At 34.5% G+C, this 15,497-nt stretch overlaps 1 protein-coding gene across 12 annotated transcripts in view; it reads right to left on the reverse strand.

The window, feature by feature from the left end:
• The window catches only part of MAP7D3 (MAP7 domain containing 3), a 78,638-nt gene that overhangs the window by 26,705 nt on the left and 36,436 nt on the right, over positions 1 to 15,497 (reverse strand). For 7 of the 12 annotated variants that reach the window (XM_031944834.1, XM_031944833.1, XM_031944835.1 and 4 more), the window contains 5 exons: positions 14,257 to 14,358; positions 9,199 to 9,324; positions 6,377 to 6,522; positions 3,082 to 3,209; positions 2,321 to 2,586 (listed from right to left, as the gene is read on the reverse strand). In XM_031944834.1, coding sequence (XP_031800694.1) covers positions 2,321 to 2,586; positions 3,082 to 3,209; positions 6,377 to 6,522; positions 9,199 to 9,324; positions 14,257 to 14,358 — 768 coding nt within the window. The remainder of the gene's footprint in view (positions 1 to 2,320; positions 2,587 to 3,081; positions 3,210 to 6,376; positions 6,523 to 9,198; positions 9,325 to 14,256; positions 14,359 to 15,497) is intronic. The other 5 variants (XM_031944836.1, XM_031944832.1, XM_031944829.1 and 2 more) reach the window with 4 other exon arrangements.

A 15,497-nucleotide genomic window follows, 5' to 3' on the forward strand; every position in this document is an offset into this window, starting at 1 on the left:
CACTCTACAAGGCACACAGACCAGCTAGCTGTTCCTCAAACTCTACGTTCTCTTCTGACATGTCCATGCCTGCTCAGAACTCTTCCTCCTCCCTTTGACCTCTTTGCTTCTGTCAAGGCTCAGTTCTGGTACCATCTCCTAAAGGAAACCTTCCTGATGCCCCTGGGTATAAGAGCATGCTGTCTTGCCTCAAATAGCTTTGTATTTATTTAGGTACAAAGGCATTTTATATATTGTTTGATCATATGAAAAGAAAAGTAATATATCTAGAAAAATCTTCCTGAGAAATGTTTTTAATTGAAGTTTGACATCTCTAAGAACTGATCAAAGCAAAAGAATACTGTACACAGCAACAAGATTACTCAGGTCAACTGTGATGAACTTGGCTCTTTTCAACAATGAGGTGATTTAAGGCAATTACAATAGACCTGCAATGAAAAGAGCCATCTGCATCCAAAAAGACAATCATGGAGGCTGAAGATGGACCAAAGCACAGTATTTTCACCTTTTTTGTTTGGTTTTTTCCTTTCTCATTTTTCCCCCTTTGATCTAGATTTTTCTCATACAGCATGACAAATATGGAAAATGTTTAGAAGAATTGCACATGTTTAACCTATATTGGATTATTTGCTGTCTGGGGGAGGGGGAGAAAGGAAGAAGAGAGAGAGAAAAATTGGTAACAGTTTTGCAAAGGTGAATGTTGAAAACTATTTTCGCATATATTTGGGGGAAAAAAGCTATTATAAAGAAAGAACTGGTCAAAGGATATGAACAAAGATCTCTAAAGAACAAAACACCAAGCAACAGCGACATGAAAAAGTTCAAACTCTTCAAAATAATCAGAAAAAAGCAAATTAAATAATTGTAAGCTATCACCTTCTATCCATCAAGTTGGCAAGATTAGTTGAAAACAGTAAGATTCAATGTTGAGACAGCTGTAGGAAAACAGCCCCACTCCAACACCGCTGGTGAAGATTGCAAAGTGGTGCAATCTTTTTGGAGAGCAACAAGTGTTTATATAGTAAGAGACCTACAACTCATACCTTTAGAACAGTCAAATTCCTACAACTTTGCAAAAGAGAATAGACATATTTTAAAGCAAACTACACACAACAGAAGTTCATTGTTTCATATTTAAGCATTTACTATAATTTAAATCGTTATCATTACTAGAAATAGTCATGCACTGGTACCCACATACTGCTAGAAGACCTCTACGGGAAGACCTTTAGAACATTAGGTGCATATCTGTGAAAGATTTATAAGATTACATGGACACAAGTCACACAAGATAATAATGCACATTTGAGTTGCAATCTGCACTACAGCAGAGAGTACCCACTGCTCGATGAGACTGTGGATCCATTCAATCACTGTAATATCTGACGTTTATACAGTATGATTTAAAGATTTAAAAAATCCTTTAAATCTAGTATCATTTTCCATTTATTCTTGGGTATGTGTTGGTGATAACCATCCACTTTTGTAACGAGAGAAAACAACAAAAGACTGAATCTCAAAATGGTTCCACATTTAGGGGCAGACAGAAATTTTTCCACAAAGGGCTTGAAGTTTAGGTATAGGTGGTAGAATTCCCTATCTTGATTTAGTACCATAGTCCAGTGAGTGGATTGATTGGATTTGGATTCAGGAGACATGAATTCAAATCTTGCCTCATGAACTTACTAGCTATATCATGGGCTGGTTCTTTAAACTCTCAAAGCCTATTTCCTCATCTGTAAAATGGGGAAAACAGCTGCAATATCCAATTCACAGAATTACTGTGAGGAAAATGTTTTGTAAAACTCAAGGTAGCTGGGCATGGTAGAATGCACCTATAATTGCTGCCAAGGAGGGTGAGACTGGCAGATCTCTGAGCCAATCTTATGTCTGCACTAAATCTTGTATCACCACAGGGATCCCATGGGTACACAGGAGGGGCAAACTAGAGGTCAAAACTCTCATGCTGATCAATGAAACAGGCGTATGAGAAGCCCCTGAACTTTCAGCCTAAACAAGACAGGCTCAAAACAAACCCAAAACTATATATAAATACTGCTATTGTTGTTGTTATTATTATTATTATTATTGAAATAATAAATCACAGCCAAGTTCATTAAAAATACTAATGATAAACCATAGAGAACATTAAGAACAAATTCTTTTTAGAACTCAAGATGGCACAAGGAAAATTTTAAATTGGATCAAGATCCTAGGTACCATTTCTTCTACTGAGTCCCTGAAATTCAGTTAACTAGTTCTAAAATAAGTCAATTAACTCAGGCTCTACCACAAGAAACTTTAAATACTATCATCATACCTTCTTTGGTCTTTCGAGCAGATGGTACCTTTTCTTTCTCTGAAGCTGATGATATACGGTGTTCTTGTTTTCTGTCTTCTTCGTATACATCCTTTGGTTTGCTATCTGTTTCCAGTAGTCTACTCTTTTTGGTAATGTTTATAACAGTTGGTGTGATCAAGGGCCGTTGAATAGGTTTAAAAGCTGGTTTTAAAACAGTAGTGGGAGATGATGGCTGCTGTTTTAATGTAATAGGAGAAGGTGGCCGACTTCTTGAAGTTAATCTACTGAAGAAATAGAAACAATACGGTTTTTTAAAAGAAATGTATGTTTATGGATATTAAAGCCCTTCAAAAAGCATGAAACACTAGGCAAGCAATAAGTGGTATTATCATCACTACCGTATTCTAAATATAGGCCACATTTTTTCCCCAAATATGGTTTGAGTATAATCTGAACATTACATATATTGATGATAATTATATATAACTAGTGAACAAATTTATGTTTTCCTTCCAAAGGGACATCATTTTAGGAAGGGCAGCCTATATTCAAATTAATAGAGCAAAATCTGCAATTTTTCATAGTCTAATTAAAAAACAAACAAAAAAATGTTCAACTCAATGGCTTCTAAGATCCCTTCTAACTCTAAGATATCATCTTTTAAAATGGATTGAACTTAAGCTATTGTATATTCCATTTTATACAATTTCTAAAACAAGGAAATTAACTTATTTTGGCAGAGTGTTATGACATGGGACAAGTTCATATTAACTACTTACTTTGATGTAGAAGGAGATGGAGGACGCTTAACATTAGCAGGGGAAGGTGATCTCTTGCGAGCTAATAGAGATGGTGATGGAGCTCGCCTTGCAGTACGAGTATATGTATTCTTGTCCACTTCTGACTTCTGAGTGGATAAACAAAACAAAGAATCTCTAAAATCTATGGCTACACTTTGCTTTGATATTAAAAACAACTTAAATTGCTAGAGAAATATTTAGTTCCCATGTCTGGGCCATGCCAATATAACAAATATGACAATATTAACAAAGTCTATTTACATTTTTAACACTGTATCAATCAAATTACAAAGAGAATTCTTCAAACAACTTGATAAAATAATAACAAAATTAATGTGAAAAACCAAAAGATGTAGACTATAAAAAGGAAATTATAAAAAGTGGTAGGGACAAAGGGGGAATAATATTTTCAGACCTCAAATCTCTTTATAAAGTAGCAGTCATCAATACTATCTGGTGGCAATTTAAAAAAGAGGCAGAGTGATGGAACAGATTAGATGAGGGAGAATCAGAAACAATGGAACTCAGTAACACAGTAGGGGAAAAACCAGCATACACATACTACTTACTTAGGAGAGAACTTCCCATTTAATTTAAAAAAATCAACTGCTGGGAAAACTGGAAAACAGTTTGCCAAAAATTAGGCTTAAACTAATACCTTATAATTCTTTTCACAATATATTCCCCATGGATACGCCACCTTTATGGTGTGGTATGATTAAAGATCATACTTTTAAGAAATTAGAAGAGAAATAGATCATATGCCTCTCACAGCTATGAGTAAGTGATACATTCTTAAACAAGGAAAAGAGACAATTACAAAAGATAAAATTGGGAACTAATTAACATTAAATGGAAAACCTTCTGTAAGAGAAATGGTCAAATTAGAAAATAATCCTTGCTTCAGATTTCTCCGATGAGACAGAAGACTAACACCCATCATGCAATAGATAAAGTGGTCATGGATATCAAATAGTTCTCAAAAGAAGAATTATGAAGTATTTACAACCACAGGAACGAATAGTCCAAAGCAGTTGTAATAAGAAAAATACAAATCAAAGCAACTCTGAGGTTTTTTACCTCATACCCTGAAAACTGGCAAAGATGACCAAAAAAATGGTCATCTCCAATGCTGGAGAGATGGTGAAATGATAAGCACATTAATGCATTATTGGTGGAGTGATGAACTGGTAGAGCCATTTTGGAAAGTAATTTGGTTGGAATCATGCAAATAAAGTGACTAAAATATTCAGCCACTTTAACCCCTAAACTCTGTTACTAAGCTCATACAAGGAAGCCAATGATAAAAATAAAGTCCTCATTATGCACCAAAATATCTGAAGAAGGAATTTTTGTGATAGCAAAGAATTGGGAACAAAGTAGATAAGAAATGAAGTGCAGAGAAGTATGGGAAGATCTATATGAACTCATGTAAAGCCAAGTAAATAAAGCAAGAAAACAGTCACATACTGACTACAACAACATAGGTGGAAAGACCTTCACACATTCACACACAAATCAAGTGAATGTAGCAAATTAGATAAAACATGACTTCATGAAGAGATATGATGAGAAGGCACCCCATAGTGTTTTTTAAAATCCAGTTTGTTATATGTGGTAGTTTTCTAGGAGGGAGAGGGATAATGGGGATAAATCATGATGAAGGGGGAAATCAATAAAACAAATTCAACTGGCATGAAAAGGCTTCTTAAATGCCCATCCTTCATGATCCTTCACCAGAATATGAATATCTGGTACCAAGATGTGATAATGCTGAAAGAAATCTTTTATTCGCTTTTGTCTTTGATGAGGCAACTGGAATTAAGTGACTTGCCCAGGGTCACACAGCTACTAAATGTTAAATATCTGAGGCTGGATTTGAACTTGGGTCCTCCTGACTCCAGGACCAATGCTCTATCCACTGTGCTACCTAGCTGTTTCCTTTTATTAGTTTTAAAGAGGAAATCTCTTACTTCCAACAGACACTTATCTTTCTTGCACTGTTTAGTACCTTTAGTCAGTGTGTGTCGTTATATGTTTTCTTTAACTGTGTGATATACCAGCAAAAATAGATCTCACTTTTTAGAAGCTGCATTTATAATATGACTAGCTTGAAGAATGGTTTTTAGTCCTGTAATGGCCCAATCCAATAATTCAGTAATAATTTATGAAATTGGATAAATGATATTCATTGAAAATCAAGCCCCTGATACTATTTTCTTTAGGTTTTCAAATCACCCTAAAAAGAACAAAGTTAAAAAAGGTAATATCTTCAAAATACCAAAAATGAATTTTAAAATGTTTTAACATCTATAGTTATACATCAGGTATCTGGAACCAATAATTTGTCAGATACAATACAAATAGCCTGTTAGTTATAATGTGTATGTCCTGAATTGGGGTAAAACCAAAAAATGCTTTAAGTGCATTTAGATAGGTCTTCACAAACTGAAGCCTTTGCCTTTAAAATGTGGACACAGCTAAACTTTCCTTGGGCACCAATAGGCCCACTTTGGCCATTAGCCATTGAAGCAAATTCCAAGAGAAATTCACACACCAGACTTCCTATTACTTAAGTGAAAAGCCAGAAAAGATTAACTGGAAAATGAGATAATTTGAGTGGGGTCTCCATAAAAGGATGATAGTGTGTTAGAAAAGTCCCAGGGAAAAAGACTGTGTGTTTATGTGTGTGTGTCTGTCTGTCTGTCTGTCACATGGACATATATGCAAACCCTAAAAAGCGACATTAGGTACCCAACTTTTAAGTTAAAAGGCTACTGTCATTAATGTAATTGAGAATGTAAAATCCGCTTTCATTTTTCCATGAAGGTAGCCTCTATGAAAATGAGCATTCTGCCAATTCTCGATTCTTCATGGATGAATATACAATTCATAGATTTTTTCCAATTCTCTAGTTTCTGTCATCATCATTATGGTATCTTTTGATCATTGCACCACTCATTTACTGCCTACCCTTTTCTTCACGCTGCCCCCCCACAATTAGTAGTAGTAGTTGAAGTCCAAAATGGTCAGCATTTTGAATTTTGGGGCAATCCTTTTTTTAAAGGGCTAAAGAATAGGAAAAAGTTTAAACAAAATGTGAATTATTCACTTTCTGTGGCAAAATACCACAGATAACTAAGAATTTACTTTATTTGGAAATCACAATATACTTTAATATATATACCAAAGCCACCCCAATCATGATTGATACAAATAAATATTTTAGGAGACAAAAAAAACCATTTTCAAAAAAAGGAAATTTATAACAAACCTGAATAGAACCTGTAGCATTTGTTGAAGCGGCTACAATGGAAGTCTTTGGTCTGTCAATGCTGCGGCTGCGCATGGGCATCTTGGGAGCCTGCAGTGGATAGCTGATAGTACTGGAGGCAGCTGAACGAGGACAGAGGTGAAATTCTACAAAGTTAGGAATTTGACAAGACAAAACAGAGAGCCAAGCACAGTTTAAGAATAGGAAAAGAAAAAAGAAAAAAGATTGTGTGTATTAGAAACCAGAGAGATCACGCTGTGATAGCATAGGAAGCACATACTGAAAATGTGTCATAAACATGAGACACCACCACTACACAATTAGTAATTCAAAAGCAACACTAAGAATAACAACACCACGAAAGCAACATTCTAATTAGTGTAGATAAAAAATAAGATGCTTTTCCAAAGTCTATGCAATAGTTATTTTTCACTCAATCACACTGTACTTCAGAATCAGCTTGTCATTAGAAAAATTATAAACTGTCAGTAAATAAAACATATGTTTCAGGAAAATTAATCACAACAAAGAAATAATTCCATGTTTGGCTTAATGTAAGTTAAACATTTCAATAGTTTACTGTTCTTCAATATTGCAACATTCTGTGGTCATGGTTGTGGGCACAGCATACGGCCCTTCACACTTTAGTAATTGATTTAATGACATGTTTTGCCCCAAAGTATTCATCACCTGGTGGCCCTTCTAAATTCAGTGAACCTAATCCTCAGATGACAGACTGTTTCAAGCCAGAAAGGACCTGGGAAAACCCAGTACTAGAAGAGCCTCTGAAAACCTAAGACAACCATCACATCAGAAAATTCTTTTTTTAAAAAAGACAGGTTTGAGCCATTAAATATTCCAAATAGTGACAAAATACTTATCTTGGCAAACAAACAAGTAGTGCTAATATTTGAAATCCTCTTTATAAAGACAATTCTAACAGCTTTGAATTAAATGATAAGACAACTAGGAGATATTTTTCTAAGAACAAGCAAACTGTATCTTGAGTATTGACTAGAACCTCCTTAATGAATAGCATTAAACTATGGCATAAAAAAGCATTACTATGCTTCTCATCCATTACTCAAAATAGTTCAACTTCAACCCATGGAAACAGAAGATGAAATGTAAGTCAAGTTTAAATTGTCACAGGTGGCAACTGAAGTGTTGTCCATCTGTAAGGAGACCTAAGAAAACCACCAAGACTGAGTATGTCCTCCTTTCTCATTTTTCTGACCATAATCTCTAAGCAATGCACAAGCTTGGTCATGTTATCTCTCCACTTACAAACTTTGGGTGAATACTGGAGATCTCCTGAATCAGGTCACAACTCCTTTGACTGGCAATGAAAACCTTCCCCAATGCGGGGCCCACCCTATCTGCCCTTCACGTCTCATAGTACTCCTCTCACCATCCATTCAATACTCTGGCCAAACTGAACAACTCTCCAGCCTCCAACATGCCTATGGATTTTTTACCCTTGTGTTTTTGTTGCCTACTGAAAGCCAACTTCCAGGAGATAGGAGGGGCTGTTTTGTTTTTGTCTTTGTTTCTCCAGGGATGCAAATGCCAGGCACAGCACCTTGTCCAGAGTGGACAATTAAGAAATGTTTGCCATGTTTATTTTTCCTGTTGGAAAAAAACCTTATTTTTGGACATTAAACTTTTGTGGAGAAAGCATTTTATTTAAATATCTACAAAATTCTACACAAGTAAAATTGTAGTCTTTCTAGCCAACACTTTATGCTACAGAAAAACCAAAGGATGCCTGTTGACATCCTAAGCACAGTGACTAGCTTCTGACTAGCTATTGATGCTCAGGTAAATTGTTTAATTATCTTGGGGATAATTCTAAGTTAAAGCAGAGTTCGAAATATCTAACATTCCAGAGCAAAAAAAAGATAAGTAGATGCAAAAAAAAAGTGACCTAAAAATCAAAGACACATAATTGGCTCAAAACAAGCTGAAGCATCAGAATAAGTGGGCCAAAGCAAGGCTGAATGAAGCCCAAGCACACCAGCATAAGCACTAGACTTCTGGGTCCTGACTGGCACTAAAGCAGCAAAAAGCAAAGAGAGGGTAGAGATAGGGAATAGAAAAGAGAAGTGGGGTTGGAAAGAAAGAAAGAAAGAAAGAAAGAAATAGAAGAGAAGAGAATCTGGGAGAGCTAAGAGTCAATCAGAACACAAGAAGTTAATACACTACATTTTTCACCAGGTACTTTGAGTGGGTTTTAGTCTATACCCAGCTATTGCTATAGAGACCACATATCCTAGAACTGTGATAGTCCCAGTAGAATTTCAAGTAGTTCATGGTTCCCAATCTTTCTCTACTAACTAAAATGATCAAGGGCTATTTGGTGTATTTCTTTTTTTCTTTTTTAAGGAAAAATATAAACTCCCTCCTTTAGACTGTGAACCCTTCAAGAGGTTAGCCTTTCTTGGTAACCCCAGTGCATAGCACAGTGCCTAGGCACATAGTAGGTGCTTCAATCATTGCTTACTGTCTGAAGCAATACATTTACATTTCCTCTACAGCTGGCATTATGGTACCTTCTAAATTCCTCTGGATTTATTTACATATAAGCCAACAGACTAGTTTACTTTTAAAAAGGATATTAGGGGCCTTATCTATCTGCTATTATAAGTTACTCTACCACAGTGGGAGTCATAAAAGAAATCTGTCACTGTATGTTGTGGGAAAATACACCGTGCTATGATATAGCAATGGATTCAAAGACTGATGTGGCTAAGTCGAGTATTAAGTCTCACTTTGTAAGTGCAAACGCTAAAGCTCGCAGGCTTATTCCAAACGCCTGTTACCTGAGGGATCTTTTCCAGCAGCAGATAATACAGCAGCACTTTTGCTTTTAGCTAAAGAAGCTTGTGTAGGGGTGAGAAGGCGATTGATTATACTATTCTCCAGAGCACTGATGTGAAAGCGTCGAGCTGAATAATGAGAACAAATCAAAAAGGATTCAACCAGAATTCTCACACAAATAAAGGCAAAGCAAGAAAGAGCAATATGAATGGCTGCACATGATAAATTTCTTAGCATAAAAACAGAAGTAGTAATGAGAGTAACACATTATATCACAATAGGATTAAACAATGCAATCTCATAGAGTTGCATGGGTTATCCTGGTCTTCAAACACATGCAATGTTAATGAAGAGGTTAACTGAATGCAAAAAAAGGAAAAAGTCATAGTATGTCACCAGCACACCAAAGAAAGCATTGGGTAATGGAGATGCATGAGCAGGTCCTATAGGGTATAGGAACTCATGTGAACATTATGACTACATACAACATAAGAAATGTTGAAAATAATTTCAAATTTGTTGCTATTTTATGTCATTTTGTGTATAGTTTCTTAAACTACTGACTCATAAGGACTATTTAAACTGCATCACAAAAAAAAATCAAGGGACTATCAATAATTTTGTAAATATTTAAGTCTGCTGGAATCATTTTCTTCCAATCTGCTTGATACATAGTGAGGTAGATGACTTTCATATCATGCCTCTGACACTGTCTGAGTGGCCATGGGGCAAGCCGCTAAACTTATTGGGCCTCAATTGCCATCTGTAAAATCAGAACACTAATATCCGTAACATCTACTTCACAGGGTTGTCTTGAGGTTCAAAAAAAGATAATTTATATAAATAGCTTTGCAAACTTTCAAGAACTATATGAATGTTGTAGGCCCCAGCTCCTGATATCTGACAAGTTGGGCAGCTTAGCATAAATCACTAAAATCCTTGAGATGGGCCTCAGTTTCCTCAGTCATAAAATGAAGGGCTAAACTAGATGACCTAGAAAGTTCTTTATATTCTGAATATTTTTCCACAATGACATATACTATAATAGGATTTTACCTGTACAAATAAGAGGTATTATATAAGGATTATATAAGAGCTATTATATAAGGATTTTCTTTGGCAAAACAAACAACAAACAAGAAAAACATCAAAAGGCAAACAAAGCTATTTGAAAGGGAAATGTTAGTTAGGAAAAGAGCCTTGAAAAACTGCAAATTTTTAATTTCGATAATAAAATAATTCTTAAAAGTTACGTACGAAATACTATTGTCTCACCTTCATAAACACAAAAACATGCACAAAATAAACTAATCTTATTTTCCTAACTGTAAGCAAACAGGTCATAAAGGCAACAAAAAGCTTGCCTCAAAATGAAAAAACTAGCCCCTGAGATTTAATTTCTATAATTTGCTAAAAATAAAAATGAAAATGAAGTACACTAAATCCTCCAACACAACTCTCTCTTTATCCCTTCTATGAACTATCTCCAGCTTAATTCCATACAGGCGTGCCCTACCTCTAAAGATGTCATTTCATGGTAGTGTTATTAACATATTACAATGAATACCACCCTCCTTCCCCTATCAATAACATTGGGCCAATTACTCAAGACCCATTTATGCTCATTTTTTAGTCAGAAGGGAAATCCTTTGGTTTCTAACTTTGAGGATAACTTTTGAAGCAATTAAAATGATCTTTTAGGATCTGCCCTTAAATAACTAATTAAACCTTTTTTTCCTTCCATTTTATCTAGGTCTGGAGACCAGAGGCATCAAACAAGCCAATCCTGCTGCATTCCCAAGTGCCACTGGGTCAGATTAAAATACCAATGAGAAAACTATTAATAAAATAAATAATAATAATACAATAAAACACACATAACAGGATATTGTAAAAACTAAGTCACTCTGTGGCCTGCGAGGATCCTTAATGTCCCTATCAGAGTCTGACCTCCCTGGTGCAGATTAAGTTGTCTCACTACCAGGTCTCTAGTAAAATATAATCTTTTCCTGCTTGCTCCTCTTAGAAACCAAATGCAAAGGAGCATTATTTGAAACAAGCTATTTTAGTAATGGAATTTGGAGTTCATTGTTCAACTTCCTCACACTAGCAATAAACATTTGCTACTTTCCATATCTTACACATTAGCTATAAGTTAAGCTAATCTACCTCCCAAAGCACTTTGCTAATCACAAGCATGCATAAAAATAGCAAAAAGTTATCTTACTTATAGATATCAATAAAAATAAATAAAACAATTTTTAAAATGGGAAAGCCAATAGGATTTGAGGGAGTCGTAATAGAGTGTTAAATGGCATCAAAGTCTTCCAAATTCAGGAATAAGGATATCATAATTTTTTACACAGTGCCTGAAGTCTACTACCATTCTGCCTCAACATCTCCATCCATCATCCAAAATGTTTATCTCCCCCCAATTAGTGTCAAAAGGGCTAAAAATCTCACAATATGAAAAATCCCAAGTGTTTTCTCTGTACTTCTCTAGTTTTACAAGGAAAGCAAAACAAGGGAAAATGAACCATGTCCTAGCCCTTGCTGGGGAGAGGCTGCTCAGAATGCTCAGGGCCCTTCTTTGTTAGGCCAGCTGTTTAAAGTACACCTCCTCTTTTTGGCAGCTGCAAAGTCAAAGTGCACATTGGCACATTTATGAAAATCGTACAGAGTCATTTGGAAGTTCCTTTGTCAACCAAAAGATGATTAAATCATCTGTTCACATGATAGATATGGAAATATGTTTAAAAGGATTGTACATATTTAACTTATATAAAATTACCTACTATCTTGGGAAGAGGGGAAGGAAGGAGAAAAATTTAGAAGAGAAATTCTTACAAAAATAAATGCTGAAAACTACCTTTACATGTATTTTGGAAAAATAAAATACTATTATAAACTTAAAATAAAAGAATCTGGAAAAAAAGTCATGTGCTCAATTCATGAATTTAAAAAATATACTGTGAAAACAAAGTGATGAAAAATGTTGACAGTAAATTATCACACATCTTAAAGTATTTGTTTCTACTACAAGGAGAGGAAAAACAGAAGGCTCTAATCATTCATAGTTTAAAAGAGAAATATTTGTAATATCACACATCTGATCATGTAATTTACTTCTGTCTGTAATTTTGATCTTACTTCAAGAGTTAGAAAGGATTACTCAAAAGAAGACATGGCATATATGCTTATATTATCTTTTAAATGTCATCTCTAACAGTTATTATTTTATGACCTTAAGGAGTAATGGGCAGTGCTAGCCTTATAGTCAAAGCTCCAGGTTCAAATATGGCCTCAGATATTTTACTAGCTATGTGATCTTTGGCAAATCATTTAACTTCATTTGTAAAATGGGGATGATAAAACGTGCACTACCTTTCTTATAGGTTTGTTGCAATTTCAGCAAAGCTGAAGTACTAGGTCAATATGAGTTGTTATTATAGGGCAAAAACTTATTCCAATTTTATTTCAAGACTACCAATAATAGTAATAACTTTCTTGCACCAAGGGAAAAAAATCAAGAAAGCTTTAAGTGAATCGAAATCTATAGGGTTTTACTTTATGAGGAAAGAAAATATTTACTTTAAAGCCTTATTTTTAAGTGAGTGTCAATTTTCATTTAAGTTGAAAATATTCACAACATATCCAATGAGAACTATAAGCTTGGTTATGAAAAAAAACCTCATTCTAAAGACCTGAAAATATCCATAACCTAGTAGCCACTAAATTTTAAAAGACCTATCAACTCAATATCTAAAAATAAAGAACCCCAAGAAATAGAAACATTGAAATGGTAAGATTTTACATAAAGATAAAATGCTCTAACATGACACAAGGAGTTCAACTTCTATAATGGAATCTAGTTGTAACACACTGTAAAGTACCAAAATACAACTAAAAAGAACACTCCCTTCCTTAGCTTCTCCCCAGTTCCTCAAATGCAGAAGTTACCAAATAATCACTTTGAGGAAAATGAGAGTGAGTGAAATTATGGTAGTCTCCCATTGCTTTTTCATCTGTATAAACAAAATTCTTCTCCTTCCTTCATTTTTTTTCCTAATTGAATAAAAAATTTGAATTTTCCTAGAGTCCGACATGACCACCAAATTTAACTCACTCAATTGATTACTGTGATAGGAGCCACAACCAGTCTTCCCTAAATATTAATTATGACAAACAATCGGATGTTAGGGACATGTCTAGATGCGTAGCATCAGAGATGCAGAGCGGGAAAGGACCTTAGAGGGCATTAGGTCTAATGCCTCTTCATTTCATAGGTGAAGATAATTGAAACACAGAGAAGTTAAGTGACTTGCCAAAAATAGACATAGCTAATAATGTCGGAGATAGAATCTAAACTCAACCAAGTCCAGCACTCAACCACTACACCACTGATTCTCAAACTTTTGTTTTCAGTATCTTTATCCTATTAAAAATTATTGAGGATCTCTCCAAAGAGTTTTTGTTTATCTGGATTATATTTATAAACATTTACCATATTAGAAATAAAAACTATTTTTGAATTTGTAGACCCTCTAAAAGGGTTTCAGAGATCCCCAGGATTCTCTAGACCATACTTTGAGAACCACTGCACTACACCATCTAGCTACTATTAGTCACAATAAGGAGCTAGTATATCAACATAATCCCTGGAAAAGAATTTCCATTAATAACTTTTAATATAATGAATAACAAAATTATCTAACATGTAAATAGAAAAAAGATAGAAACTTTTAGCCTTGAAATATTCTATAATTAAGTCTGGGTACCTTTTGATCACAATAAGTAATAGTTTGAATAACAAACCATGCAAATCAAAGCCCAGTAAATCCCTTTGGTAGGATTAATAAGAGTAATAAACCAAAACTGCACGTCAGTGAAAATGACATTGAAGGGATGATGAACAGCTCCTCTACTTCAAAGTACAATGCAGTGATCATCCCAAATAAATTAAAACCTTGAAGAATATGAAGATTAATTTATACAATCAAATAAATATGTATAAAGAGTTCATCTTCCTGAACAGAAACTCATGAAATAACCACACTTACTCTTGTCAGAATGCAAGAGAGTTGCTGAAGATGAAGACAAACGTTTATTGACAACGGAATCTGTTTGTTTGGAATTCGCTGCAGATGAAGCATATTTGTTGCCTGAAGGAGAAAATAGCATTTATTATAATCACAGCTCAAATATTTAACCATCATTCTCTGAATCACAAGTGGTCGCTGAAGCATAAGTATTCTATTCTGAAAATGGATTTTTGTAATTTGGTTCTCAGATGAATATACACAATTACATACATGATGTTCAAGATGAGCCATTAATTCTAAGTCACATAAACTTGTTTTCGCAAATTTGTGTGGATTTCTATTCTAAGCATGAGGGTAATTTATGGAGAGTCAGTAGAAAACACACTTATCTTGTTTAGTTTAATATTCTGTGTAGAATAACCTATGAAACTTGGAAAGAGAATAATAAGACAAATAATAATAAACTGTCTTAATTTTTTAAATCTAAAAGACAGTCTTCCATAATTAGACTTCAATATTAAAATAGGAAAAAAAACCCTACAATCCTGATATCAATTACTGGTTGATATTGGATATGTTATGAAGAAAATGGGAAAACTAAAAAAGTTTTGTTATTTCCAACATGAAAAAAATTTGTAAAACATTTTTCAGTCATTCCCCAAAAGTTTTTTTTCCAACAAATTAATTCAAGCCAATTCTTCTTCCATATCTTCATCATCCTAAAAATATTCCCAATTTAGTAACATTTAACAAAGTACTTTTTATAATTAAACTAACATGAATTCAATAATTATTCCAATTTCATATTAAATGTGACCTCAATTTACTTACTTCTGATAGAATCAAATCAGAGCTTTTTCAGAATAGGACACTATAAGTCCGCAGAAGAGATGACTATAAACAAACTTCGTTTGTCAAGCAGTAATCAGTTAATATGTGAGATGCAGTTCAAAACAATATAACCAGACATTATAAGAAAGCATATGCAAAGGATATTGTCTGGCAAAACATACTGCATGAGACTACAGCACAGGAAAAACCTATTTCTCATTGGCAATGGCAGAAGAAGCAAACTGTGGCATAGAAGCAATTACTCACCTTAACAGTGAGGTCCTCATAAGAAGTATGGGACCCACAGACTGAAGAAAGCAGACATGAAATAAGGAATCGATGATAAGGCAGCATAATAGAGTCAGAGGAGCTGGTTTCAAATTCTGACTCTGCTGCTTATTCCCTGTTTCAATTCTCTCAAGTCCCTT

The sequence above is a fragment of the Sarcophilus harrisii genome, chromosome X, assembly GCF_902635505.1.
Source record: "Sarcophilus harrisii chromosome X, mSarHar1.11, whole genome shotgun sequence".
NCBI lineage: Eukaryota > Metazoa > Chordata > Mammalia > Dasyuromorphia > Dasyuridae > Sarcophilus > Sarcophilus harrisii.